The sequence below is a fragment of the Ovis aries genome, chromosome X (assembly GCF_016772045.2).
Source record: "Ovis aries strain OAR_USU_Benz2616 breed Rambouillet chromosome X, ARS-UI_Ramb_v3.0, whole genome shotgun sequence".
Lineage (NCBI taxonomy): Eukaryota > Metazoa > Chordata > Mammalia > Artiodactyla > Bovidae > Ovis > Ovis aries.
In genome coordinates this window covers 7,330,402-7,357,354 of record NC_056080.1, presented here as the reverse complement: position 1 = coordinate 7,357,354, position 26,953 = coordinate 7,330,402, and the positions used below count along the sequence as shown (strand labels likewise).

Below are 26,953 nucleotides of genomic sequence, written 5' to 3'. Positions count from 1 at the left end.
AGCGGCCAGCGCGCGGCCAGGTGGTCAGGTCGCCCTAGCCCAGCTCACGCGCTGGCATCCCACCGTCTGGGCGCTGGGCCCACGACGGCCCCTGGGCAGGGCTGGGCCCTGCAGACTGTCCGTCGGGGGCACCCGGGCCCCCCATCGCGGCCAGGCAGCGCTGTCCGCACGAGTCCCCCGCCTAGAGCCGGGCGATGCAGGGGGCGGGGCGGGGCATGTCTAGGAGGCGGTCCCCCCACCTCTGGGAGTGGGTGTTTCCGGCATCCAGTCAGGCCTTTGAGGAAACGCCTGAGGCTCCCGCGGGCCAAAGGGCTCAGCGAGCAGCCGGGAGTTCCCGCTGGACTCCGCGGTCAGAGAGTGCGGTGCGCACGCGGCGTCCCCCGGGGAGACGCGCGGACAGACTCCCTCGGTGAGGCGGGGGTCCCGGGAGGTCTGCGCGCTCGGGCCCCCGGGCCCTGGGCGGCTGAACTGGGCAGCGGGAGGGGCTGGAGGGCTGAGACCTCCCGGGGGAAGGGAGGCGTCCACCTGGCGTCTGCAGGTGGAAGGAGAGTCCCTCTGGGCGCGAGCGCGGAGCCCGACAGAGGTCCTGGACTGCGGCTCGCGGGGCGCAGTTTCAAGCCCATCACGAGTCCCGAGCCGGTGCTGACCTGTGCTGGCTGGTGCCACTCGGGGAGGACAGCTGATGACCTAGGTCTCCATCCTGTCCTGACGCTGAGGGGGTAGGGCCACAGGCTGGTAGGGGTGGGTGGGCACTTTGGGAGCCCAGGAAGTGCTTGGGGACCCAGTGAGCCTTTCAGGGGGCTGGTGAGTTTAGGGGACCCAGGGAGCCTTTCATATCTTGAGGACCCAGTGAGCCTTTCAGGGGGCTGGTGACTTTTGGGGACCCAGTGAACGTTTCATATCTTGGGGACCCAGTGAGCCACTCAGGGGGCTGGTGACTTTAGGGGACCCAGTGAGCGTTTAATATCTTGGGGACCCAGTGAGCCTTTCAGGGGGCTGGTGAGTTTGGGGATCCAGAGAGTGTTTCACGGGGCTGGCGAGTATCTTGGGGACCCAGTGAGCCTTTCAGGGGGCTGGTGAGTTTGGGGACCTGAGCAAAGGTTTAGGAGCCTATCGCTTGTGAAGCCTGCCCACCACTCGGGGCCGGGTGAGCAGGACAGGAACGGCCATGTGCTGGGTTCGCCGGCCCTGCGTTGCTCCATCCATTCATTCACCTGAGAACTATGCCCTGGGCGCCTGTGTGCCCGTCCCACCCGCAGACGTGCGTGCGGTCACACGGGGCCTCCCCTGTGTCTCCCCGGGGCCCGCGGGGGCGGAACCTGCCCTCACCGGCAGGCGCCCGGCACTGCTCACCTGAGTGGCCCGAGGACACAGAGGGCATGGCAGGCACCTGAGGAAGTGCCCCGCCGAGCCCGCGGAAGCCATGGGGGTGTGCTCCCTGGGGTGCTGTCCGAGGCCTCAAGGCTGCCTTCGTGGCCCCGAGCATTCCTGAATCTGCACTTGGAAACCAGACAGCTGGGGCTCACAACCAAGGGAGAGAGGGTAGGTGACCCACACGTGTGTACCGGGGAGACAGGAGTGTCCTGCGAGGACAGGACTGGTGTCCCCGGGGGATGGCATTTTCCCTCCCTTCACAATGAAGCCACCAGGTTCTCAGGCCAGCGCACACAGGAGGGTGAAGGGCTTGTGACTCAGTGACCCGGATTCTGATGGAACAGACGTCCGGGGATGTGGAGACAGGAGAGCTCAGGACTGGGCAGGAGCCCTGTGTTACGGGGAGACGTGGGCAGGACACCCAGCAGGCAGGAGCCCTGTGTTATGGGGAGGTCTCCTCTGCGAGGGGAAGAGACAGACACACACCCACAGGTGTCCCCAGGGTGCTGACACAGACGCACCAGAGGAGCGCTAGGAGCCGGGGCGCACACACCCGCCGTGCTCCCCACGGCGCTGGGCTCGGGCTTCTGACACACTGTTTAGCTGTGTGTTCTACTCGCATCTTCTTGAAGCGGATGAAAATCATGTTCAGATGAGAAAGAGACTTTTATTCTGAAGGGTTATTGTGAAGAGGAAAGGGGACTATTACAGGATAAGAGTCCTTCAGGCAGGAGCATTACCCTAGAGAGGGCATGATTACACAGAGGTAGGGCTTTGAACTGTGGTGTTGGAGAAGACTCTTGAGAGTGCCTTGGACTGCAAGGAGATCCAACCAGTCCATTCTGAAGGAGATCAGTCCTGGGTGGTCTTTGGAAGGACTGATGCTGAAGCCATGCTCTCCTCCAGCTATGAAATGAGAGGGAACTATTACTATAGAGAGCTTCCCTGGTGGCTCAGAGGTTAAAGCCTCTGCCTGCAATGCGGGTGACCTGGGTTCAACCCCTGGGTCGGGAAGATCCCATGGAGGACATGGCAACCCACTCCACTATTCTTGCCTGGAGAATCCCATGGACGGAGGAGCCTGGTGGGCTACAGTCCACGGGGTCGCAAAGAGTCAGACACAACTGAGTGACTGCACTTTCACTTTCATTACTATAGAAGGGGAACTATTACTCTATAGGGAGACTATGACAACAGAAGGGGACTCTTACTGTAGAGGGGGGACTATGACAACAGAAGGGAACTATTACTGTAGAGGGAGGACCTTAAGAATAGGAACCACCCCTGTCCATGGAGAGCAGTAAACACAAGAACGGAGGCCCAGGCATGTTTGCCATGAAAGCAACTCCTGGTGGCACGTGGACCACAGGCCCTGACGGGAGGAGCCGTGAGGGGGGGCTTCTGCCCAAGCAGGGACAGGGGCTGCAGTTGGGGCTGGGCAGGCGGAACCAGCGGGTTGCAGGCCCATGTTGTGACTGGGTCAGCCCCGATGGACGATCCCGGGTAGGAACTGGTCTGTGTGGCCGGGTCAGGGAAGTGAGGGTCTGAGTCTCTACAGGGAGGAAAGCTGTTGCAGAAACTGTTTCCAGGACACAGGCGGCGGGGCGGGGGGGGGGGGGGGGGGGGGGGGCTTCTTGGACCCCCGGGTCACCTTCAACACCACGCAGAGGGCTCTGTCCCCTCTCCCTGGTGGGAAGACGAGGCACAGAGGCTCGGGAGTGATGTCAGGGGCCGCCACCCAAGTCCTGTGTCCAGGTGATTCTGTTTTAAATCGTCTCCTTGCATCATGGGATGGCCGCGCTTGGCCCACGGTAGTAAAGACGCTAGCGTTTTCACTTCCCTGTCCCCGCCCTGTCAGGACCCCCACCCGTAACAGGAGAGAGGGGACACTCAGACCCTGGCCGGAGGCGCTCCCAGCTTCGTAGCTGCTCAGCCGGGCGCTTCATCCTGGGAGCCTATACTGTCTCGTTTCCTGCAGCAACACCCACCAGAGGACAGAGCGCCTCAGGGCGTGAAGGAGGTGCGGCCTAGTGCCTGCGCTCCAGCCCCCTAGGATGGAAGCCCGGATTCCTGCAGACCCCGCAGGCTCAACAGGGGCCCCTTAGAGGAGGGGCTGGTGCAGAGCGCGAGGGTGGGGGGCCCTCTGGAGGGGGTCGCCAGCTCCAGCCGCAGGGAGAACACACTTGAGGTGCTGGGGTCTGTCTGTTGGTCCCTGTCCCCCCTCCCTTGCTCCCCCTCAAACCCTCCCTTCACCTCCCGTGTCTCTTCATGTCTCTGTCCATTTCTGTCTGTCTCTAGAGCTGTCTCCCCTCGCCAGCACCCCATCCTTTCACTTGGAGAGGAGCCCTCAGGTTCCCGTTTCTGAGCCACGCCTCCGCGCACGTCCTCTTTCAACTCCTGCAGAGCCCCGTTTCCTCCCGCAGATCTCCCGGCTCGGCCTCCGATGGGCGGGCAAGTGAGCTCGGCCGGCTCCTTCCGCGGCCTGCCCTGCGCCTCCAAGGCGAACGCGGACTGGATGTCGGCGCTGAGCTCTCGACTCTGGGACGTGCCACTGCACCAGCTCTCCATCCCAGGTGAGGCCCCGCAGGCTCGGCTCGGCGGGAAGGCGGCCTCCAGACGGCCCCAGGTGTGCGAAGCCTCAGTGCCAAACACGGAGGCACACACATGTGCAGGCACATGCACACTGCACGCACACAGAACACTCATGCGCACACACGCATACCACACACGCATGCACACACATGCACACTGCGCACACACGCACACTGCACACACACGCACACTGCACACACACAGAACACTCATGCGCACACACGCATACCACACACGCATGCACACACACAAGGAACACACACATATGCGTGCACGCGTGGTGCACACACACATACACACCCCAGCACCTTCCCTCTGGGTCCACTTTATCCCCATTCAACCCGGAAGGCACATGAACCCCCGAGAGCCTGCCTTCAGGACACGTGCGAGCCCTGGGGAGAGGGGGGCGTGCTTTCTCGGCCACTGTCCTACTCGCGGGGACCCCCGGGAAGTTGAGCTCCCTCACCTTCGCACCCGCGCTCTCCACCAGAGCTCGGGCAGCGCCTTCTGCACTTGACCCGGAGCGCCCAAGGTTTAGGGTGTCCGCCCGGCCCCAGACGGCTCGGTAAGTGGTGCCGGGACTATTTCATTAAAATGAGGAACCTCTTGACTCCAGCCAGTTTGGTCGCAAAGTGCTGCAAAGCTCAGCCGTGGGCGGGCATCTCGACTTGGGAATGCCCGGAGGTACCCAGGTAGGCGGGCACTTCCAGGGCGACACTGCTGTGCTCAAGCCATCGGAGGGGCAGCCACCGGGGCCTGGGCGGGGAGGGTCCCCGCCGGTCAGCACCAGCCTGCTTACCTCCCAAGGTGCAAACGCGCCGTTCTCCACGCACACTCCTCCGGCAGCGACCCTAGGCACTGCCCGCTGGGCGCGCAGAGAGCAGCGGGACAAACAGGAAGTGCCGTTTCCTAGGGAAGGCAGCCTCAGACTCCTCCTCGCCCTCTCGACGGCTCTGGGGTTTGATGCCCGCCACCCCACCATCCCTCGGAGGGGCCCACACGGCCCTTCCCCGCGGATGTGGAGCAGCCAGGGAACCGCGGACCCCGTCTCCGCCTTTCCGCTGCTTCCCGGCGAGCAAGGCGTGGGGGCTCCGCAAGGAGGGGGCGTCCGGGTCTTCAGGCCGCCTCCACCCACGAGGGGCCCGCTCTCCTTACACAGAACTCCTGAGGCCCTCCCCCAGGCCTGGGCACCTCTCACCTGCTTCCGTCTTTGCAAATGTGCCTGCTCTGGACATTTCTTATAAATGCACATGGAAAACGTGTCCTCCTCTGCTCCTCTCACTGACCATCATGTGTTCACGGTCCGTCCACTATGTAGCCTATGTCAGAGCTTCACTCCTTTTCATGGTGAGTCACACACCACCGCGTGCATGGGCCACATGCTGAGAACCCACCCATCCGTCCATCCACTCATCCACCCACTCATTGTCCATCCACCCACTCATCCATCCCTCTAACCACCAACTCACCATCCATCCACCCATGCATCCAACCACCCCCCATCCGTCCCTCCCTCCATCCCTCCACCCACCCACCCACCATCCATCCATCCATCCATCCACTCTTCCATACAGCATCAAATCAAATTATACTGTGAACTTGTAAATCCTCCTTCCCATCCCTTGACCCTGAGAATAAATTAAAAAAAAAAAAAAAGATGGGAGAAAGAAATAAAGCTCGTCCAGACCTATGTTCAGAGACAGAGGGAACGATTTCTGGATGTCCCCTGGTGACTGCTAAGGTGTGAATCTGAGCACAGTCTCTGAAACAGACCACACAGATTTAAAAGGAAAAAGAACAGATGAAACCGGTGTCATAGAGAGCCTGAAAATACCATGAGTAACTTCAAAGTACTTGTAACTAGAGGGTCTGTCTGTGCTCACTCATGTCACACTCTCTGTGACCCCACGGACTGCACCCGCCAGGATCCTCTTTCCGCGCGATTCTCCAAGCAGGAATCCTGGAGTGGGCTGCCGGGCCCTCCTCCAGGGGACCTTCCTGACCCAGGGATCAAACCTGCGTCTTTTATGTCTCCTGCATTGGCGGGCAGGTTCTTTGCCAGGAGCACCACCTGGGAAACCACAAACCATGAAATCAGAAGCCATCTGAAGCCTTTCCTGTCCAAAAGCGGCACTCCTTAAAGAAACTGCCCTCCACTTGCTCCCATCTGCAGAGACCCCATTGCGAAGCAGGATTCAGTTCCGCGGTCTCGGTGGACGTGACTTTCAGGATTCCCTGTGCCCTGCGGCGCTACAGCCGTGCATCCCGAGGGCGGCCCGGGGGCTCAGGGGGCAGGCTCGGGGCTGACGTGTTCCCTGCCTGGTGTGCCTGCAGGGAGTCACGACACGATGACCTACTGCCTGAACAAGAAGTCGCCCATCTCCAGCCAGGAGCCGAGGCTGCTGCAGCTTCTGCGCAAAGTGCTGCCGTGCGTCACCCTGCCCGTGGTGCTCAAGTGGTCCACCACACAGGTGAGGGTCTGCAGGCACGCCCAGCCCTGGCCCAGCTCCAGCTGCTGGTGTGACCCCAGGGCGGCGTCCTCATCCCTGTTGGGGAAACAGGAATGAGAACAAACCCGCTGTACAGCTCAATTGTTCTTGAGTCGCTCAGTCGTGTCTGCCTCTTTGCAACCCCATGGACTGAAGTCTACCAGGCTCCTCCACCAGTGGGATTCTGCAGGCAAGAACACGAGTGGGTTGCCATGCCCTCCTGCAGGGGATCTTCCCGACCCAGCGAGCCTCCCAGAAAGGTAGCAAAGGACAGAGCTTTACTGTGGACCAGCATCTAAGAGCATCACAGGCTGAAGTCAGAGGCGGGGGGGGGGTTGGGGGGGTTGGGGGGGTCCCGCCCATTGTGCAGCTGAGGACAGCTCCTTCCTGCTCCCAGATAAGCAATAGCTGAGTTCCCACTTCCTCTGAGGTGGCTTTGTGTTTGCAGCTCGACACCCCCGCCAGGGAGGATTCCTTGGTGGCTCAGATAGTAAGGAATCCGCCTGCAATGCAGGGAACTCAGGTTTGATCCCTGGGTGGGGGAAGATCCCCTGAAGGAGGAAATGGCCGCCCACTCCAGTGTGCTGGCCTGGAGACTCCCATGGACAGAGAGCCTGGCGGGCTGCAGCCCGTGGGGTCCCAGAGAACCAGACGCAGGCACTCCCTCCCTCCCCCTGCAGCACTCCTCCCAGCGGCACAGGGTTTAGGGGGTGGGGAGAAGCCGGGTGGGCGGCAGTCACTGTGCAGGATGGAGAGGGTCGATGGCAGGGCCTGTCTGTGAGGAGGGGGCGCCGACTGGCAGCAGCCCTGTCGCTGGCACACAGGGCAGCCGGGGGTGGATGGTGGCGGGTAGAGAACCCGCCCAGGCCCAGGGGCCTCAGGAACAAGGGCCCACCTCGGAGGCAGGCGGCCCCGCCTCCCTGTACCCTGCGTGGGGGGCACTCACATTCCTGGTTTTCGGCTCCCGAGGCTGTCCAGCGCACCTCTGGCCTCGCGTAATTGCACCTCTGGCCTCGTGTAATTGCTACCTCCTGCAGTGTGTAATTGCTTCCCCCTGGGAGGTCCCCAGTTGCTGGAATCCTGCTGGGGGACCTGAGGGGCGGAGAGCAAGGGCTGGAATGTGGGCAAGCCTCATTCCTGCTCCAGTCAGGCGCCTGCAGCTCGCACCCAGAGGGGCGGGTCCACCAGAGCCCGGGAGGCCTGTAGGGCTGGGGGCCCTCTGCTCTGAGGGTCCCTTGGTGCCGGGGTCCCTCCGTCCTGGGAGGCCTGGGGTGTGCATGGTGGGGGGGGGGGTCTTTCGGGGGGTGTTGAAGGTCGGCGGCGGCCGCAGCCCTTGACTTACTCCTTTTAGAGGTGGATGGCAAGTCAGCTGACAATATTCATAGTAGTCTTTGCTTTTTCTTTTATTTTGCATTGGATGGGGGGGGGGGGTCTGTGACTTTCCCTTTTTTTTATCCTTTTCTTTCTTTCTTTTTCTATTATGACTCCATGCAGAGAACACAGTACCATTTTCTGCTACTAGCTGATGTTAATATTCATTTTTACTTTTCCTTTTACTTTGGATAGAGGGAGACGATCGCTTTCTTTCCCTTTTTATAAATCCTTAGATATTTTTCTTTTCCCATAATGACGCTGTGTAGAGAACACTGCCATTTTCTGCTACTAATTTATGTTAACATCAGTCTTTGCTTCTTTTATTTTGGATAGAGCACATCTGTTATTTTCTTTCCAACTTTTTACCCTTATTCTTTTCTTTTTCCATTATGATTCCTTGTAGAGAACAAAGTACCTTTTCTGCTACTAAGTTATGTTACGGCTTCCCTGGTGGCTCAGCTGGTAAGGAACCTGCCTGCAATGCGGGAGACCTGGGTTTGATCCCTGGGTTGGGAATAACCCCCTGGAGAAGGGAAAGGCTCCCCACTCCAGTGATCTTGCCTGGAGAATCCCATGGACAGAGGGGTCTGTGGGCCACAGTCCATGGGACTGCCAAGAGTTGGACACGACTGAGCAGCTTTCCCTTTTCATTTCCGTTGCTGTTATTTTTTTGCTTTTTCCTCTTATTCGCACGGCAGGCAGAGCTTTCTTCCTTTCCTTCTGCCCCTTGGATCCTCCTTGCCTTCCCTAGCGCCTCTGTGGGGGTGGCGGCAGACCTCTGTGGGTCCCGTGTGTCCTCACGTCCGAGGGTCCAGCTGGGGTGTCCTGGAGCCTGCTCTGGTGGACCCACTGGGGGCTTCTGCCCAAGGACTGCCAGGGAGGAGGGTGAGGCTGGACCCTGCAGGGACCCTCAAGACCACAGTCTGGGCCTGGGCTCTGGCTGCACGTGACCAGTGACCCTGCAGACACTGTTCCCAGAAGCAGGGCCCGAGCCTGGCGGTTCCAACACTGCCGACTTCACGGTGGACGACACGGCCCTCAGCTGGGCATCCTCAGCGCAGGCCCAGCCCCCAAGGGCAGCGACGAGCCGAGGCAGGGCCACCCTGTGCCCAGCACCGGTGACCGACCCCTGTGTGCAGGTGCTGAGCGTCACTGAGCAGCTGGACGCGGGCGTGCGGTACCTGGACCTGCGGATCGCACACATGGAGGAGGGCTCCGAGAGGAACCTGCACTTCGTCCACATGGTGTACACGACGGCCCTCGTGGAGGTGGGCGCGCGGGCGGGGGCCGCCAGCCAGGGACAGCCACGTGCGGCCCAGGCAGGACAGGCTGACCTGTAAGGGGCAACACAGGCCCACCCCAGTTAGAAGACGCTGACCCCTCAGGGGGTGGACGCACACCCACTCAGACACGTCCACCCCAGTTAGAAGACGCTGACCCCTCAGGGGGACAGGCACACGTCCACTCAGACGGACCCACGTCCCTGCCAGTGAACAGAGACAGACCCCTGACAGGACACACAGGTCCACCCGTTAGAAGAGAGGGGCAGACACATGGCCACTCAGACAGACACACGTCCACCCCAGCAAGAAGACACTGACCCCTAATGGGATGGACACACGTCCACTCAGACACACGTCCACCCCAGTTAGAAGACGCTGACCCCTAAGGGGGCGGATAGACACCCACTCACACAGAAACACACCCACCCCGGTTAGAAGACACTAACCCCTAAGGGGACAGACACACATCCACTTAGATGGACCCACGTCCCCTCCAGTCAATAGAGGTGAACCCCTGACAGGATAGACACACGTCCACCCGTTAGAAGACGCCAAACTCTAAGGGGGCAGACACACAGCCACTCAGACAGACACACGTCCACCTCAGTTAGAAGACGCTTACCCCTAAGGGGACAGACACGCGTCCACTCAGATGGACCCACGTCCCCTCCAATCAAGAGAGGCTGACCCCTAGCAGGATGGATACATGTCCACCCCAGTTAGAAGATGCTGACTCCTAAGGTAAGGGGATGGACACACATCCACTCCAGGCAGGAGAGGGCTGACCTCTGGCATCAGTCACTCAGAATCCCCAACCAGCATGCGTTTCTGAACTCACACCTGCAGCCCTGGCCTCTGGGGCGTCTCCCGCAGTTTGGCTGAACCGGGTCCTCAGCGTGTCTTCCTGTGTCCAGTCCATCCTCTCGGCCGCCAAGTCACTGCACGGCTTCCTCTGGCCGCGGCCCCTGTGCCCCCACCATAGATGCCAGCGACCCTCGGGGTCTGGGGGCGCCGTCCCTGGGCCTCGGTGTGCGCGCCCCCTGCTGGCCTCGCACGCCCCCTGCTGGCCTCGCACGCGCCCTGCAGTGCACACTCCACACAAGTCTATGAGCACTGCTCCCTGCTGCTGTGTGTGCACACACACGCACATCTGTGCACACACAGGCCTGACCACACGCACACGCGTGTGTGCACCGTACCTACAGGAGCGTGTACACACCCACGGCTCCCCGCTGCCACTCGGGAGAGGCTGGGTCCCTTGGGAGCAGGCGCCTTGCTCTGTGTCTTTCTGTGTCAGGACCCCCTGACCCGTCTGTGGAGTGGTCGTGCTGGGGGACGCCCCCACCCACGCCCCTTCGTCTCTCACACAAGGCCCTTCTCGCCACCCCCGCCCAGGACACGCTCACGGAGATCTCCGAGTGGCTGGAGGGCCACCCCCGGGAGGTGGTCATCCTGGCGTGCAGGAACTTCGAGGGCATGACGGAGGGCCTGCACGAGTACCTGGTGGGCTGCATCAAGAACATCTTTGGGGACATGCTGTGTCCCCGCGGGGTGAGCGGGGCTGCCCGCTCTCGGCGGCAGGGGTGAGGGGAGCGCCAGGCTCCACTGTAATCACGGACCATCCACTCGGCACATGAGGCTGATTCAGGCGCCAGGTGACGCCGCTCACGGAAGCGCAGTAATCCACCCACCACTGTCTCCACTCACACCCCAGTAACCAGCCCATGACTGGTCACAGGCACCCCCAGTAATCCACCCTGCCCAGTCTCCACTCAGACACCCCCAAAATCCATCAATCACTCCTCAAGATGCCCCAGTCACCCACCTGCCATTTCCTATCAGAAACCCCATTAATCCACCCACCTCTGTTTCCACTCAGGAACCGCCATAATCTGCCCATCACTGCTCAAGACACCCAAGTAATCTACCCACCAGAGTCTCCACTCAAACACCCCCAAAATCTACAAGTCACTGCTCAAGACACCCCAATAACCCACCCATCACCGTCTCCACTCAGACACCCCAGTGACCTACCTACCAGTGTCTCTACTGAGACACGTCAATAACCCACCCACGACTCTCTTCTCACAGAGAACCCGATAACCAGCCCGTCACTGCTCACAGACACCCCAGTAACCCACACATCACTGTGGCTTCTGGGACACCCCCAATAACTGGCACAGCGTGTCAAGGCACCGCAGTAGCCCCTGTGCACACGTCTCACAGGCACCTGGCTGATCCCCGCCCCCCCCCCCAGGAGGTGCCGACTCTGCGCCAGCTGTGGTCACGGGGCCAGCAGGTCATCCTGTCGTACGAGGACGAGGCGGCCGTGAGCCGGCACGTGGAGCTGTGGCCCGGGATCCCCTACTGGTGGGGGAACAAGGTGAAGCCCCAGGACCTCGTCCACTACCTGGAGCGCATGAAGAGCTGCGGCCGCCCAGGTGAGTGCCGCCTCGCACCAGGACACCTGGTCACACGCGTGTCTGAGGGCATCGGGCTGGCTTTGCGTTCAAGCGGAGAAACGGAACGTGACGTGTTAGGGGACGTTACTGTGTCCACCACAGGGGGTCAGGATGGGGACATCCGTGCGCACGTTATTGTGTCCGCGACACAGGGTCAGGACGTGGACATCTTTGGGGTCGCCGTCCAGCCAGCCTGCCCTCTCTAACAGGAGAAACTCATGAGTCAACACCCCTGTGAGCCCCTGCTGTCTGAACTTTGGTCTCTGTCGGACATCTGAAGCTCTGACTGCTGTGGAGGCCAGAGTCTGGATGGGGTGACAGCATGGGCGGGTGACCCCATGGGTTAGTGGTCACATGGGCATGTGACCGCCTGGGCGGGTGACCGCATGGGTTAGTGGTCACATGGGCGGGTGACCGCATGGGTTAGTGGTCACATGGGCACGTGACCGCATGGGTTAGTGGTCACATGGGCGGGTGACCGCATGGGTTAGTGGTCGCATGGGCGGGTGGCCGCATGGGTTAGTGGTCGCCTGGGCGGGTGACCCCATGGGTTAGTGGTCGCCTGGGCGGGTGACCCCATGGGTTAGTGGTCGCCTGGGCGGGTGACCACATGGACGGGTGACCGAGTTGGTGGGTGACTGTGTGGGGGGTGACCGGTCTGAGTTACTGACCACATGGGTGGATGACTGTGTGAGTGGGTAATCATGTGGACAGGTGACCGCATGACCTCGCAGGTTAGGGACTCCATGGGTGGGTGAACACGTGGCTTGGTGGCCAGGTGGCCTAGAGACCCGTGGGCTGCTGACCCCATGGGCGGGTGACCGAGTGGGTGGGTAACTGTGTGGGTGGGTGGCCGATCTGAGTTGCTGACCACATGGGTGGGTGACTGCGTGAGTTGCTGACCCCGTGGGCGGGCGACCGTGCGAGTCGGTGACCACACGGGGTGGCTGGCCACGTGACCCCGTGGGTTGGTGACCGCACACGAGGGCGGCTGGAGCCGGCGCCATGAACAGCAGCCCCTCTCTCGTCCCAGGCGGGCTGTTCGTGGCCGGCATCAACCTCACGGAGAACCTGGAGTTCATCCTCGTCCACCCGGCCTGGTCGCTGCAGAAGCTGACCCTCTCGGGGCTCCCCTACCTGTGCGCGTGGGTGCGGGCCCAGTGCCCGGGGTCGGCCGCCGGCTGCACCAACATCATCGCGGGCGACTTCATCGGGGCCAGCGGGTTTGTCAGCGACGTCATTGGGCTGAACCGGAAGCTGCTTCGGGGCTGACGGGCGGAGCCGGGCATCCCGGGGGCTGCTCCTCGGGCGCGTCTTGTGACGTCACAGGGCTGAACCGGAAGCCGCCTGGGGCTGACGGACAGCACGTGGGCGGAGCCGGGCATCCCGGGGGCTGCTCCTCGGGCGCGTCCTGTGACGTCACAGGGCTGAACCGGAAGCCGCCTGGGGCTGACAGACGGCGCGCTGAGGAGCTGGGCATCGCCGAGGCTGTTGTCAGTCCTGTCCTGCGGGGCTGGCAGTCCATCCATCCATCCACGCAATGTGGGTGGCTGCAGAGGTGGGGCCGGGTGGCAGGGTCCTTGCGCTCCTCGGTCCTCCGTGTCTCTCAGCGGATGTAGGGTGTGAGGTGATGATTAAAGGCGACTCGTGATTAGTACAATCGCATCTTCCAAGGAGACTCCTGGGTCTGTCTGTGGATTCCCCATGGGAGAGGCTGGGGAACCCCCTCCCCCTGGGCGCTGAGAGCGGCCGACACAACCCCCAGCTGGGTCGAGGGGGTGGGGGGGCAGTATGACACACTGCCCGTAGGGGGCACTGAGCGCATAGCGATCCCACTGAGAAATCCCTTTTATTAGATGAGGGGCTGCCCTGGTGGCTCACCTAAGAAGGCCTTCCTATCTCTCCCTGCTATTCTTTGGAACTCTGCATTCAGGTGGCTGTATCTTTCCATGTCTCCTTTGCCTGTCTCTTCTCAGCAATTTGTAAGGCCTCCTCAGACAACCAGTTTGCCTTTTTGCATTTATTTTTCTTGTGGGTGCTTCTGATCACCACCTCCTGTGCAGTGTTAGGAACCTGGGGCCATAGGTCTGGTACTCTGTGTGCACGATCTACCCCTTGAATCTATTTGTCACTTCCACTGTATAATCACAAGGGATTTGAATAAAGCAAAGAAACAGGAAAACAATAGAATGGGAAAGACTGGAGATCTCTTCAAGAAAATTGGAGATACCAAGGGACTATTTCATACAAAGACGGGCACAATAAAGGACAGAAATGGTATGGGCCTAACTAAAGCAGAAGATACTAAGGAGAGCTAGCAAGGATACACAGAAGAACTGTTAAAAAAAAAAACAAACAAAAGGTCTTAATAACTTGGATAACCACAAGAGTGTGATCACTCACCTAGAGCCAAACATCCTGGAGTGCAAAGTGGGCCTTAGGAAGCAACAGTACAAACAGTGGAGGTGATGGAATTCCAGCTGAGCTGTTTCAAATCCTAAAAGATGGTGCTGTGAAAGTGCTTCACTCAACATGCCAGCAACTTTGGAAACCTTGGCAGTGACCACAGGACTGGAAAAGGTCAGTTTTCATTTCAATCCCAAAGAAGGGCAATGCCAAAGAATGTTCAAATTACCACACAACTGCATTCATTTCACATGCTAGCAAGGTAATGCTCTAAATCCTTAAAGCTAGGCTTCAACGGTATGTGAACCGAGAACTTCAGATGTATAAGCCTGGTTTAGAAAAGGCAGAGGAACCAGAGATCAAACTGCCAACATCTGTTGGCTCACAGATCCAGTAAAACATCTGCTTCATTGACTACACAAAAGCCTTTGCCTGTGTGAATCACAACAGACTGTGGAGAATTCTTCAAGAGATGGGAATACCAGACTAACTTACCTGCTCCTGAGAAGGCTGTATGCAGGTCAAGCAAGTTAGAACTGGACATGGAACAACCGACTGGTTCAAAATTGGGAAAGGAGTATGTCAAGGCTGTACACTGCCACCCTGCTTATTTAACTTATATGCAGAGTACATCATAGATGGGCTGGAAGAAGCACAAGCTGGAATCAAGATTGCTGGGAGAAACGGCAACAATACATGCAGATAACACCACCCTAATGGCAGACAGTGAAGAGGAACTAAAGAGCCTCTTGATGAGGGTGAAAGAGAGAAGTGAAAAAGCTGGCATTCAAAAAACTAAGATCATGTATCAGGTCCCATCACTTCAAGGCAAAAAGATGAAGAAACAATGGAAACAGTGACAGACTATTTTCCTGGGCTCCAAAATCACTGTGGATGGTGACTGCAGCCACGAAATTAAAAGATGCTTGCTCCTTGGAAGAAAAGCTGTGACAAACCTAGATAGAGTGCTAAAGAGCAGAGACATCACTTTGCCGACAGCGGTCTATAAGCAAAGCGATGGCTTCTCTGGAAGTCACGCACAGATGTGAGAATGGAACCATAAGGCAGGCTGAGCGCTGAAGAATTGATGGTTTCCAACTGTGAGCCTGGAAAACACTCTTGAGAATCCCTTGAACAGCAAGGAGATCAAAGCAGTCAATCCCAAAGGACATCAACCCTGATTATTCATTGGAAAGACTGATGCTAAAACTCCAATATTTTGGCCTCCTGATGGAAAGAGCCAACTCTTTGGGAAAGACCCCAGTGCTGGGAAAGACTGAGGGCAGCAGGAGAAGGGGGCAGCTGAGGATGAGAAGGTTGGATGGCATCACCACCCCGTGCATTGGAAGCACAGAATGTGAACCGCTGGACCCCCAGGGAAGTCCCATTTTGTGACCAGACAACTGAGAGGTTGCTAGCAACTTTCATGATAATCCTGGAAGTATCCTTGAAAGTCCAAGGCTGATGGAGCACAGTGCACGGCTACTGGGTCGGAAAAGAAACCAGGGCTTCCCCGACAGCTCGGCAAATCCATCTGCCAATGCAGGAGACGTGAGGTCTCTCCCTGATCCAGGAAGTTTCCCACATGCTGTGCAGCAGCCCACCCTATGCCCCACAGCTGCTGAGCCCCGTCCTGCAGAACCTGCAGTCTCAGCTGCTGAGCCCTGTCCTGCAGAACCTGGAGTCTCAGCTGCTGAGCCCTGTCCTGCAGAACCTGGAGTCTCAGCTGCTGAGCCCTGTCCTGCAGAACCTGGAGTCTCAGCTGCTGAGCCCTGTCCTGCAGAACCTGGAGTCTCAGCTGCTGAGCCCTGTCCTGTAGAACCTGCGAGTTTCAGCTGCTGAAGCCTGTCCTGTAGAACCTGGAGTCTCAGCTGCTAAGCCCTGTCAGGCCCAGCAGTCACCTGCCTGTGTCTGCGGCAGCTCTGAGGTGAGCTCTGCTCCCCTGAGTTCTTGGGGTACAGCTTATAGGACTGGGAGGAACCCCGGGGAGCAGGTGGGGGGATGCTGGGAGGAGAGGGGACCAGAGGCCAGAAGTGACCTGCACTGTCCTTCCTGTGTCCTGCAGACTGGGAGGAGTTGGGAATGGAGCTGGGAGGAACTGGGTGGCCAAGCCCTGGGGATCCTGGAAGACACCATGACTGTGGGGGCCCTGGGACCATGTGGGCACCCCCAGGGCAGCCCTGGCCTGCTGAGGGCGGCTGGACCCCAGGAGCCTGGGGGGTTCATCCCAAGTCACATGCTCACCACCCACTGGGGTTAGGGTTAGCGCCTGTCCACCCCACCTAGCAGACCCAGGAGGATGGAGACCAGCAGGGGCTGAGCTGAATGAACGGGAGCAGCCGGAGGCACAGGTGCCCTGAGGCCCTGGCTGCCTGGCTCCCCGGTCTGTTCATCGCTCTGAGAGGGGGCTCTGCTCCCGGCCCTTCCGCAGCCCCGCTTCTCCACCCCAGCAGGATGTGGCTGTCAACAAGAAGCCCGAACTTGTATTTTCCTTTAGGTGGAAACACCTGACGCCCGCGCAGTGGGCTCTGTGTGCTGGGCCCTGTTAACGAGCAGCTCCTTCCCGCTTGCTGGGTTCCTGTTTTAATCACTCCCTGGACACTAAGGTGTGCAAGGACACGCTGGTCAGATAGGACCGTGTGAGATACACAGCAGACACACAAATTGGACCTGCCTGCCTAGAGGGCAGCATTCACGAGCTGTCTGCTGGGCGGCCGGTGCACAAAAACCACAGAGGCTAGTTTACACACACACACCGCATAAAGCTTTTACTGTCTGGTGTGTGGTCAACCATCCTGGACAGAAATCTGCTCCCCAGACGCCCCGACGGTCGGCCAGAACCACTCAAGAGTCCCACGGGGTCCCGTCCCCACCAGGCTAGCAGGGTGGGGACGGTGGGGTTGGGGGCGAACGCCCAACACACGTGCTTGTCTCTGGGACTGAAACGTGCAGCGCCCTCATCCTTGGGGAGGGGGGAATCCTTTCACCCCGGAAACAGCTTCTGGAACCTTCCGTAAGCAGAGTCACTGATGATGACTTTCACGTCGGCAGCCCCGGCCTCGGGGATCACGTCCACCGCCTGCACCGTGGCCTCCTGGTGAAGCCAGCTGCGAGGGAGATACCATTGGCGGGGGGGTGGGGTCACAAGATTGGTGGGTGGGACACGCGATTGGTGGGAGGGAGACGTGATTGGTGGGAGGGACATGCGATTGGTGGGAGACACAACTAGTGGGAGGGACACACGACTGGTGGGAACCAAGACCCCAACAGTGTCTGAACCCCTACCCAGCCTTCCCAGGATTGGGAGGCCAGCGTCTCCCACAGTCCTGGCGAGTGGACACAGGGCCATACGCCTGCTCGTGCCGGGAGGGAGACGCAACTGATGGGAATGGAGCCCCTGACCGAGCCTGAACCCCCACCCAGCCTTCCCAGGGTAGGGAGAGGTAACTGGGGGTGCGGGTGCGTTTCGAGGCGTGGACACGGGGCCAGACCCCTGCTCGTACGTGGTGAGCGTGGGGACGCGGGGGTGACAAAGCCACCCAGCACCGTGGCCTTGCCCGCTCACCTGACTGACACCCCACGGAGCACAGTGATCATCGGCGCTACCACCCCTCCATCCAGGCCCGCCCCACGCACCTCAGCTGCGGTCCCGCCAGCCGCACGCGCAGGGTGAGGGTCCGTCTCCCCGTGGCTCGCAGGATGGCGTCCTCCACCCTGGCCATCAGCTCATCCAGCCCGAGCCCCAGGAGGGCAGACACAGCCAGGACGTCGGGCTCCACGGGTGTGTACCTGTCCAGGCGGCCGGCACAGCGCACTCAGCAATGTCGAGCTCGCCGGGCACCAGGTCACCTCGTTGCGGACTCGTACCATAGACTCCAGGGATGGGGGGCTCGCCCGGGCACCAGGTCCACTTTGCTGTGGACTCGGACCATAGACTCCAGAGATGGGGGGCTCGCCCGGGCACCAGGTCCACTTTGCTGTGGACTCAGACCATAGACTCCAGGGATGGGGGGCTCGCCCGGGCACCAGGTCCACTTTGCTGTGGACTCAGACCATAGACTCCAGGGATGGGGGGCTCGCCCGGGCACCAGGTCACCTCGTTGCGGACTCGTACCATAGACTCCAGGGATGGGGGGCTCGCCCGGGCACCAGGTCACCTCATTGTGGACTCATACCATAGACTCCAGGGATGGGGGGCTCGCCCGGGCACCAGGTCTACTTTGCTGTGGACTCGGACCATAGACTCCAGGGATGGGGGGCTCACCCGGGCACCAGGTCCACTTTGCTGTGGACTCGGACCATAGACTCCAGGGATGGGGGGCTCGCCCGGGCACCAGGTCCACTTTGCTGTGGACTCGGACCATAGACTCCAGGGATGGGGGGCTCGGCCGGGCACCAGGTCACCTCGTTGTGGACTCATACCATAGACTCCAGGGATGGGGGGCTCGCCCGGGCACCAGGTCCACTTTGTTGTGGACTTCCACCATGCTCTCCAGGAGGGCGTCTGGCAGGCCCAGCCCTCCCAGGGCTGACAGGACACTGGCCTTCTGCAGCTCCGTCTCGGGGTGGCTCACATCTCTGACGTGGACGATCAGATCCTGAGGATCAGGCGGGCCAGGTGGTCAGATCTTGGGGTCAGGGGCTCCCACCCCCAGCCCCGGAGGACCCGCCAGCCCCAGGACACTGCTCCTCCTGGTGAGGGCAGAGCTCCCCACCATGGGGGCCTATACCTTGAGAGGTGGCTGAGACCTGAGATGACAGGGTGGCTCTGTGGTGCATGCAGCAGCCCCCCCCCCCCCACCAGCCCCCTCGTTAGGGTTTCCGGAGAGGCTGCCACTCCCTGTGCACCTGGACCCCAGAGACTGCTCGGCACCCCGAAACCTCTGTCCCCCCAGTCTCCCGCCCCACAGTACTGACCTCCCCCCACCAGCCAGCCCAGCCACACTGCCCTGTTCACAGCTCTGGACTGGGCCACCTTTCTGTGAAACCTTCAAGCTCGCATTTTAAAGGTCTTTCCCCGTTTCATGTTTTACACGCAGGTCCCTCATGCATTGGGAAAACAGAGATAAGAGGAAGTGACAACGGAGGGTAATTCTGTCACGGAAAGGAGGTGCTCTGTCTGGTTTAAGGGATCCACTTCTAGGTTCTCTTTTTGATGAAATAAGTTCCCTTCTACTTCAGGTTCATGTCAGAAATGTTACATTTTCAGGAACCTTGGAGGATGAAGCTGACAGCTGCATGGCGCCCTCGGCCTCGGCTGCTGGGACCTGGGAGCTGCCTGGCCTGGGCCCTGCCGCCCCCTGCTGAGTGAGCGCCAGGCTCTGTTGGGATTCACTGTCTCTGGGCCCCGGATACCGCCAACACAGAAAGGGAAGCCCCTCTTAATCAGCATTTCCTTCTGAGAAAACTACCGTTGCAGGGCTTCCCTGGTCACCTTCCTGGCAACTGGTAAGAAATCCACCTGCCAGGCAAGAGATGAGGGTTCAATGCCTGGGCCGGGAAGATCCCACGCACCGCGGAGCAGCTAAGCCGGTGCGTCACAACTAATGAGCCGGCACGCTGCAACTGCTGACCACCACAGGCTAGAGCCCCTGCTGGGCAACAAGAGCAGTGTCACAACGAGAAAACGGGGCACCACCACCCGGGAGAGGCGCTGCGCCTCAGTTAGAGAGAGGCCCCCGCCCGCAACAATTAGAGAGAGGCGCCCCGCCGGCCACAGTTAGAGAGAGGCCCCCCGCCAGCCACAATTAGAGAGAGGCGCCCACCATCCACAATTAGAGAGAGGTGCCCCGCCCGCCACAATTAGAGAGAGGCACCCCGCCGGCCACAATTAGAGAGAGGCGCCCACCATCCACAATTAGAGAGAGGCACCCCGCCCGCCACAGTTAGAGAGAGGCCCCCACCAGCCACAATTAGAGAGAGGCCGCCCGCCCGCCACAACCAGGGAGAGGCGCCCGCCCGCTACAGTTAGAGAGAGACCCCCACCAGCCACAGTGAGAGAGGCCCCCACCAGCCACAATTAGAGAGAGACCCCCGCCCGCCACAGTGAGAGAGAGGCGCCCTGCCCGCCACAACCAGAGAGAGGCCCCCACCCGCCACAATTACAGAGAGGCCCCCACCATCCACAATTAGAGAGAGGCACCCCGCCCGCCACAGTTAGAGAGGCCCGCACCATCCACAATTAGAGAGAGGCCCCCGCCTGCCACAGTTAGAGAGAGGCCCCCACCAGCCACAGTTAGAGAGAGGCCCCCACCAGCCATAGTTAGAGAGAGACGCCCACCATCCACAATTAGAGAGAGGCGCCCCACCTGCCACAATAGAGTGAGGCCCCGCCCGCCACAATTAGAGAGAGGCACCCCGCCGGCCACAACCACAGAGAGGCCCACCACCCGCCACGACCAAGGAGAGGCCCCCCCCCACGCCACAGTTAGTGAAAGCCCAAACAGCAATGAAGACTCAGCACAGCCAAATATAAATGGTAATAAATAAAAAGCAAAACTTAAAAATTGTACAGTCAGGCCTAGGTCCCTGAGTGCAGGGGCTTGAGAGGATCTGGTCCCTGTGATGTCTGGTGTAAGGGGACACAGCCCTGTGCTGTCATGAGGAGCGAACCATCCCCCCTCCCCGTGTGCTGGTATCTGACGGAGAACCAGCCTGGCCCTCCCCACTCACCGAATGGGCCACGTCCTGCAGGGTGGCCGAGAAGGACTCGACCAGGCTGTGGGGCAGCTGGGAGAGAAAGCCGATGGTGTCCATGTAAAGGACCGTCAGTGCAGAGGGCAGCCGCCCTGCGTGGGCCGTGACGTCGAGCGTTGCAAACAGCTGGTCCCGGGGCTGTATGGCAGTGTCCCCGGTCAGGGCCTTGATCAGCGTGGTTTTCCCTGCAAGTCGGGGTCAAGGGGACATGCGTCTCAGGCCGTCTCGGGTCCCCTAACGTCCACTGCTGACCTCAGGCTGCTGGACGGTGGGATGGGAGCAAGGAGGGTGTCTGAGCCCGGAGTTCTCTGCAGGGCCCTGGTGCCAGGCACCAGTCATTGAAGAACACAGCTGCTATTGTTCAGGATTCCGGGTAAGATAAATCGGGCCTGGGTGGGAGGGTTAGTGTAGACAGACAAGCGGCATGGTGTAGACAGTGGTCACATGTGACTGTGAGATGGGGAGGCGTCCCTGGAGAAAGAGGGAGGTGTCCTGGACCATGTGAGCTGTGATGCGGTATGCTTATACACAAGAGTGATGGTGTACACAGTGGTCACAGGTGTGAGATGAGGACGCATTCCCGGAGACAGAGGGAGGGGTCCTGGACCATGAGTTGTGATGGGGGTGTCCTCATACAGAGGCATGATGGTGCAGCTGGGCGGATGCTACGTGCCTGCCAAGGGGTGGGAATGTAGACACAGGCAGCCCCGCCCAGCAGTGCAGCCTGAGGGAGATCCCACCCACCACCCTGGCCCCAGGGCGGGTCCACCCACCAGCCCCGCCCGAATGAGGCCCAACCAACACAGGGAGGCCCCACACCAGCACAGCCCCGCCCCAGGGAGGCCCCGCCCATCAGCCCCATACAGCCCTGCCCAGTGCCAGGGAGGGCCCGCCCACCAATGCAGCCTAAGGAAGATCCAACCCACAACCCTGGCCCCAGGGCGCGTCCATCCACAAGCCCCGCCCCAGGGAGGCCCCGCCCAGCAGCTACTCCCTGGGGAGGCCCCTGCCCCAGCCGTGCCCTGGCCGCCACCCCTGACTCGCCCCTCACCACAGTTCGTGTATCCCACTACAGAGACCACCGGGAACTCCCTCCGCCTCCGCTGCTGCCCTAGAAGGCGCCTCTTGCGGCGGAGTCTCTCCAGGGCCTTCTGGATCTTGGTTTCCCTGTCTCTCAGGAGACGCTGCTGCACCTGCAGGAAGGACTCCCCTAAAAACACCCGAGACGGCGAGTCGGCGAGCAGGCCCGGGGTAGGGGGGCAAGAGCCGGGGGTGGTGGGTGGGGCGGGCGGAGGGGAGGAGGGGCGGCCTGTGGGGGTCTGACAGGTGTCAGGACCCCGGGGACAAAACCCCTAGCCTGCGCCCCCGGCACAAACAGCCTTGGCACCTCCTGCTGGGAGACGGCTCTGTCCGGAGGAAGGCGGCCTTAACCCAGCCCTACTGCCCTTTGGGGTCACCTGGTCTCCCCCTGATCCCTGAGAGGGAAAGGCCGAGGGGAGAGTCCGCATGATGGCCACAGTGGGCTGAGCAGTGCCCCAGAGATGCTTCCACGTCCTCATGCCTAGGACCTACACATGGGGCCTCATTTGGAAACGGGGTCTCTGCAGAGGGGATGAAGTGAAGGACCTGAAGTAGGGGCCGCCATAAACCCAAGGACAGAGTCCGTATAAGACACAGACGCAGGGGAGAAGCCACGTGGAGATGGAGGCAGGGACGGAAGGGAGGCGGCCACCAGCCCAGGGACGGACACCCGGAGCCCCCGGAAGCCCGAAGCGGCAGGGAGGATGCTCCCCTGGAGCCTCTGGACGGAGCTCATCCCTGGGGCCCCTTGATACCCACCCTTTCTGAATGTGACCACAGAGAGGCCCTCTCAGGACTTGTGGGGGACACTTTCCCCTTTGTAGGGGTGGTGGCCACGATAACCCTCTCTGCACATCTTGTGAGGAGCCCTCAGACACATACCTGACCCCATGGTGTAGCGAGAGCTCCGTCCGCGTCCGCCCAGGTGGGCAGCATTGCTTTTCACGTGGGACCTAGCTGGAAACGGTTGGCTCAATACATGGGCAGATAAGTGTGTCCACCACAGGACATGGGGCGAGGACAGAGCAGGGGGCTAGGGTGGGGGTGGGGTTCCTGGAGGAGGGATCGCTGGGGGCCCCCTCCCACATGGGCTATCACGGGCGAGGACGGAGGGCCCCTCCCTGGGTGACATGTCTCTGCTCACGTACACATGGGACCCGCGGCCACAAGCTTGCAGCCCTACCCACCGCATCTCACCCTCAGCACACCTGGAAACATGGCCAGATAAATGAGACTAGAGACAGTCCTGGGAGGGCTCCCTAGAAGGGGCTCCCTGGAGAGGTCCCGGTTGGGAGGGTCCCTAGAGAAGGTGCTGGTTGCGGGGGTCCCTAGAGAGGGTCTCGGTGGAGGGGGGTCCCTAGAGGGTCTCAGTGGAGGGTGGGTCCCTAGAGGGTCTCAGTGGGGGGGGGGGCGTCCCTAGGGAAGGTCCTGGTTGGGGGGGTCCCTAGAGGATCTCTGTGGAGGGGGGGGTCCCTAGAGGGTCTCGGTGGAGAGGGGGTCCCTAGAGAAGGTCCTGGTTGGGGGGTCCCTAGAGGGTCTCAGTGGAGGGGGGGTTCCCTAGAGAAGGTCCTAGTTGGGGGGGGTCCCTAGAGGATCTCCGTGGAGGGGGGTCCCTAGAGGGTCTCCGTGGAGGGGGGTCCCTAGAGGGTCTCCGTGGAGGGGGTTGGTCCCTAGAGAAGGTCCTGGTTGGGGGGTCCCTAGAGGGTCTCCGTGGAGGGGGGTCCCTAGAGAAGGTCCCGGGTGGGGGTCGCTAGAGAGGGTCTCGGTGGTGGGGGGGGGTCTGTCTGCCCTAGCCCGGGTCCTGCTCGCACCTGAGCACAGGGAGCTCGGCCAGCGCCACCTGCAGTCGCGCCTCCTTGGTGCGGGCATTGCAGCGGAATATGTGAAGAACCAAGGTGAACCGGTCAAACACCGGCACGCGCCAGGCGGCTTCCAGGTCTTTCTAGAAACACCAGAGAGCGAGGGAGGGAGGGGATGAGCCGTGAGCCCAGGCTCCTGGAGACCTGCTGACCCGCTGCTTTGCGGTACCTTGGTGGGCGTGGCCAGCCTCTCCACGTTCAGGAAGACGGCGGTGATTTCCGGGGACCCTCTGATCCTCTCTAGGAAAAGAGCACCCCCGGTCAGAGGCTGGTGTGCCCGCAACGAGCGTCTGAGGACCGACCCTGCGCTTTGATCGGCTGTGTCCCCCGGACATCCCCTGGGTCTCCGAGCACTGTATTGAGGGGGCATGGAGCATGGGTCAGGGAGGACCCAGGCTACAGTCCATTTCCAGGAAAATAGGTCTCATACCTGCTGAAGCTGAAGCTCCCATACTCTAGCCACCTGACACCAAGAACCAACTTACTGGAAAAGACCCTGATGCTGAGAAAGACTGAGGGCGGGAGAAGGGGACGACAGAGGATGAGGTGGTTGGATGGCATCAACCACGTGCCATGAGGCACAGAGGGATGGTCAAGCCTGCACCACTCTAGGAGGGGGCTATGGCACGTGCGATGGACTCACCCGTCAGCTGCTCCAAGGTCCCTCTGCCGAAGATGAGCTTCTTGTCTGGCGTCTTGGTGGGCACCACCATCGTGGCCACCACCGACCAGCCGTCCAGCGTGCACACCAGCGCTCGCGCCTCCGCCACCTGCCACTCGGCTTAGGGGAGAGACGGGCCGGTGTGAGGGCCACTTCCGGGCGGGTCAGCCCTGCCCAGGGTCCTGGCCCACATGCCCCCAGGCTGGGATGGCTTCCTGCTTCCTGGCCACATGAAGGTTCCCAGAAAGCACCCGAATGGGCATTTCCTTGAAGCGGAGATCTGTTCTGGGTGGATGGTCAAGAGTGGGGATGGAGGATCAGGGAGGGAACGGGAGGGGAGGGGAGGGGAGCCAGAGATGAGCAGGGAATGCAGGGACAGCCCCCCCACCCCCGGCCATTTTGGCATCGGGCAGGTCTGCCCTGTGGGGACTCAGGGTCCTTTGTGACCCACTAGACAGCATAGATCAACCCTGGGATGTCTTTGGAAGGAATGATGCTAAAGCTGAAGCTCCAGTACTTTGGACACCTCATGCGAAGAGTTGACTCATTGGAAAAGACTCTTGATGCTGGGAGGGATTGGGGGCATGAGGAGAAGGAGCCAACCCAGGATGAGATGGCTGGATGGCATCATGGACTCGATAGAGGTGAGGCTGAGTGAACTCCCCAAGTTGGTGATGGACAGGGAGCCCTGGCGTGCTGCGATTCATGGGGTCGCAAAGAGTCGGACACGACTGAGCGACTGAACTGAACTGAACTGAGACAGCATCTCCTGTGAAGCTCCCAGGGCCCGCAGAGCCTGCCGTCCTGTATGTGGGGTTGGGCTGAGTCCCGTCCTGGGAGGGTGTCATGTCCTGGGTGACCAGAGCCTAGTTCCAGCTTTCCTCAGTGGCTGCCCTTGCTGAGCCCAGCATGAGCAAGGAGGCTCCCACCCAAGGTCTGTGGCCCTGAGGAGTCAGAATAATGGGGCCGGTGGGAGGCAGAACCCACCCAGGACAAGAGTCCGGAGGAGTGGGGACGCAGGCCGTGGATCAAAGGCGACCAGGACCTGCCCTGTTCTCGTCTCTCCTCCGGCGGATCCCTCGCAGGGCAGCTGATGGACAACAGACACGTGGGCATTGGTGCCACCGCGTGGCTCTGAGCCCTGATGGGGTGGACAGGGCTGGCGCAGGTCTGGAGGGGCTGGGAGGCTGGGGCCGATGGCCCGGAGCACAACTGTGCGGGGCTCTGGCTTGTTCTGCAGTGAGACGCGAAGCTCAGTGGCCAGCCTCACAGGAGGTCACCCTCCCTCCGGAGCCCGTCCCCTCCACTCTGCGACCACAAGCGCCCCCTCCCCGCCGCTCAGAGCTCAACCGGTTCCCGTTTCTGCTTCAGAAGCTTGTGCACCATCTCCGGGCTTAGTATTTAGCGGCGCAGAAAGTGGGTCCATAAAAGGGTTAAAGCCGAGGGGCACCCCGCCGGCACCCCGCGTGAGTTGCTGGGATCGTTTGCATTATGGATGGGGAGGCCCCGGAGGAGCAGGGCAGAGCGACACCCAGGAGTGGCTCAAAGGGAAAGGGGCTCGCTGCGTGCAAAGCAGGAGGGAGCCTGTGCCCAGAATGAGGGTTTCCAGGCCCATGGTGGCGGGGTGGAGTGCGGCTCCCGGAGCCAGCGAGGGAATGGGCGGTTCAGCCGCCGAGTCCGCCTCAGAAGCCCCACCTAACCGGCTGCAGCGTCGAAGGCAGGCCCCAGAAACCACGCCTCTGGAGCCCCGCCCCCAGAAGCCCCGACCTATGAGCTCCGGCCTTCGAGGTCCGCCCCCAGAAGCCCCGCCTCTGGCGTCCCCGACCTATGAGCTCAGCCCGCGAGTCCCGCCCCAGAAGCCCCGCCTCCGAAGCGCCGACTTCCCCGCCCCTTAAGCTCGCGCCTCCTCGCTCCGCCCGACCCCGCGCTCTCGGTCACCTCGGGTCCCCTGCGGCTTCCCGGGCCCCCACTTGATCTCAGGGTGAACCAGGCACACGCGCTGTGTCCCCGAGGGCAGCAGCGGGTCCCTCCTCAGAAGCTCCTCCTCGTCTTCCTCCTCCTCCGCATCTTCGGGCTCCTCCTCCCCGTCAGCCCGGCTTCTCCGGCCACCCGCACGTGGGCCGCCCCTCCCACCCTCCCGCCCCTCCGAGCACCCCAGGCCTCCGCGGACAGCGGCAAGGGCGCGCTCGGGGCGGGGCGGCGGCGGCAGCAGGGCGGCCCTCGGGGGCCGGCAGCCGCGAACCGCACGAGAGAGCCAGGCGCCGCCGCGGACGGCGGCCCGCAAGGCCCACATCCTGCGCACGTCTGAGCAACAGGGCGGGGCCTCCGGGGCGGAGCCAGCTCCATAGCCGGCTGCCCGTCGGTCACCCGGGTCGACAGGGCGGGGCCTCGGGGAGAACCCAGCTCCTGTACCGGCTTCCCATTGGTCCCCCGGATCAACGGGGCGGGGCCTCACCCCTTGCCGGCTGCCCATTGGCCACCAAGGTCAACAGGGCGGGGCCTCGGGGCGGACCCAGCTCCTTTACAGGCTGCCCATTGGTCGCTCGGGCACTCGCCGCCACCGCCTGATTGCTGTGCGCGAGTCTCGGCCGGGAGGCGGGTTCCGGCGCTGCCGTCAGGCACGCGACTCTGTTGGGGATGCTTGCTGCGGCCTTCCCCCGGCGTGTAGCGCCGGAAC

The 26,953-nt window shown here is 61.3% G+C and overlaps 2 protein-coding genes and 2 long non-coding RNA genes across 10 annotated transcripts; 1 reads left to right on the top strand and 3 right to left on the bottom strand.

The window, feature by feature from the left end:
- LOC101116550 (PI-PLC X domain-containing protein 1) lies at positions 1–20,657 on the top strand. 6 transcript variants are annotated; one of them, XM_042241574.1, is made up of 8 exons: positions 1–409; positions 3,798–3,947; positions 6,301–6,437; positions 8,233–8,291; positions 8,969–9,097; positions 10,508–10,663; positions 11,370–11,553; positions 12,608–13,247. In XM_042241574.1, exons 1-8 carry the CDS (start codon positions 195–197, stop codon positions 12,844–12,846), a joined length of 1,269 nt encoding a protein of 422 aa, XP_042097508.1. In that variant the 5' UTR covers positions 1–194; the 3' UTR covers positions 12,847–13,247. The 6 variants fall into 6 exon arrangements, with proteins under 6 accessions (XP_042097508.1, XP_060263664.1, XP_027818764.1 ...); XM_060407681.1 differs by lacking the exons at positions 8,233–8,291; positions 12,608–13,247 and adding an exon at positions 19,190–20,657 and having other exon boundaries at positions 307–409; XM_027962963.3 differs by lacking the exon at positions 8,233–8,291 and having other exon boundaries at positions 307–409.
- On the bottom strand, positions 2,022–5,474 carry LOC121818143 (uncharacterized). The gene is made up of 2 exons (XR_006058220.2): positions 3,271–5,474; positions 2,022–2,280 (listed from the first exon to the last, which is right to left on the bottom strand). It is a non-coding gene; the product is annotated as an uncharacterized LOC121818143 (long non-coding RNA).
- On the bottom strand, positions 5,638–7,511 carry LOC114111250 (uncharacterized). Its single transcript, XR_009598798.1, has 3 exons — positions 7,402–7,511; positions 6,324–6,639; positions 5,638–6,037 (listed from the first exon to the last, which is right to left on the bottom strand). It is a non-coding gene; the product is annotated as an uncharacterized LOC114111250 (long non-coding RNA).
- On the bottom strand, positions 16,722–26,582 carry LOC101117061 (putative GTP-binding protein 6). Of its 2 annotated transcripts, XM_060407680.1 has the most exons (11): positions 26,215–26,582; positions 24,259–24,396; positions 23,785–23,855; positions 23,568–23,698; positions 22,905–22,964; positions 22,639–22,709; positions 21,728–21,886; positions 20,653–20,861; positions 18,430–18,578; positions 17,617–17,769; positions 16,722–17,087 (listed from the first exon to the last, which is right to left on the bottom strand). In XM_060407680.1, exons 1-11 carry the CDS (start codon positions 26,567–26,569, stop codon positions 16,964–16,966), a joined length of 1,620 nt encoding a protein of 539 aa, XP_060263663.1. In that variant the 5' UTR covers positions 26,570–26,582; the 3' UTR covers positions 16,722–16,963. The 2 variants fall into 2 exon arrangements, with proteins under 2 accessions (XP_060263663.1, XP_027818736.2); XM_027962935.2 differs by lacking the exon at positions 22,905–22,964.
- Between the last annotated feature and the right edge of the window lie 371 nt (positions 26,583–26,953).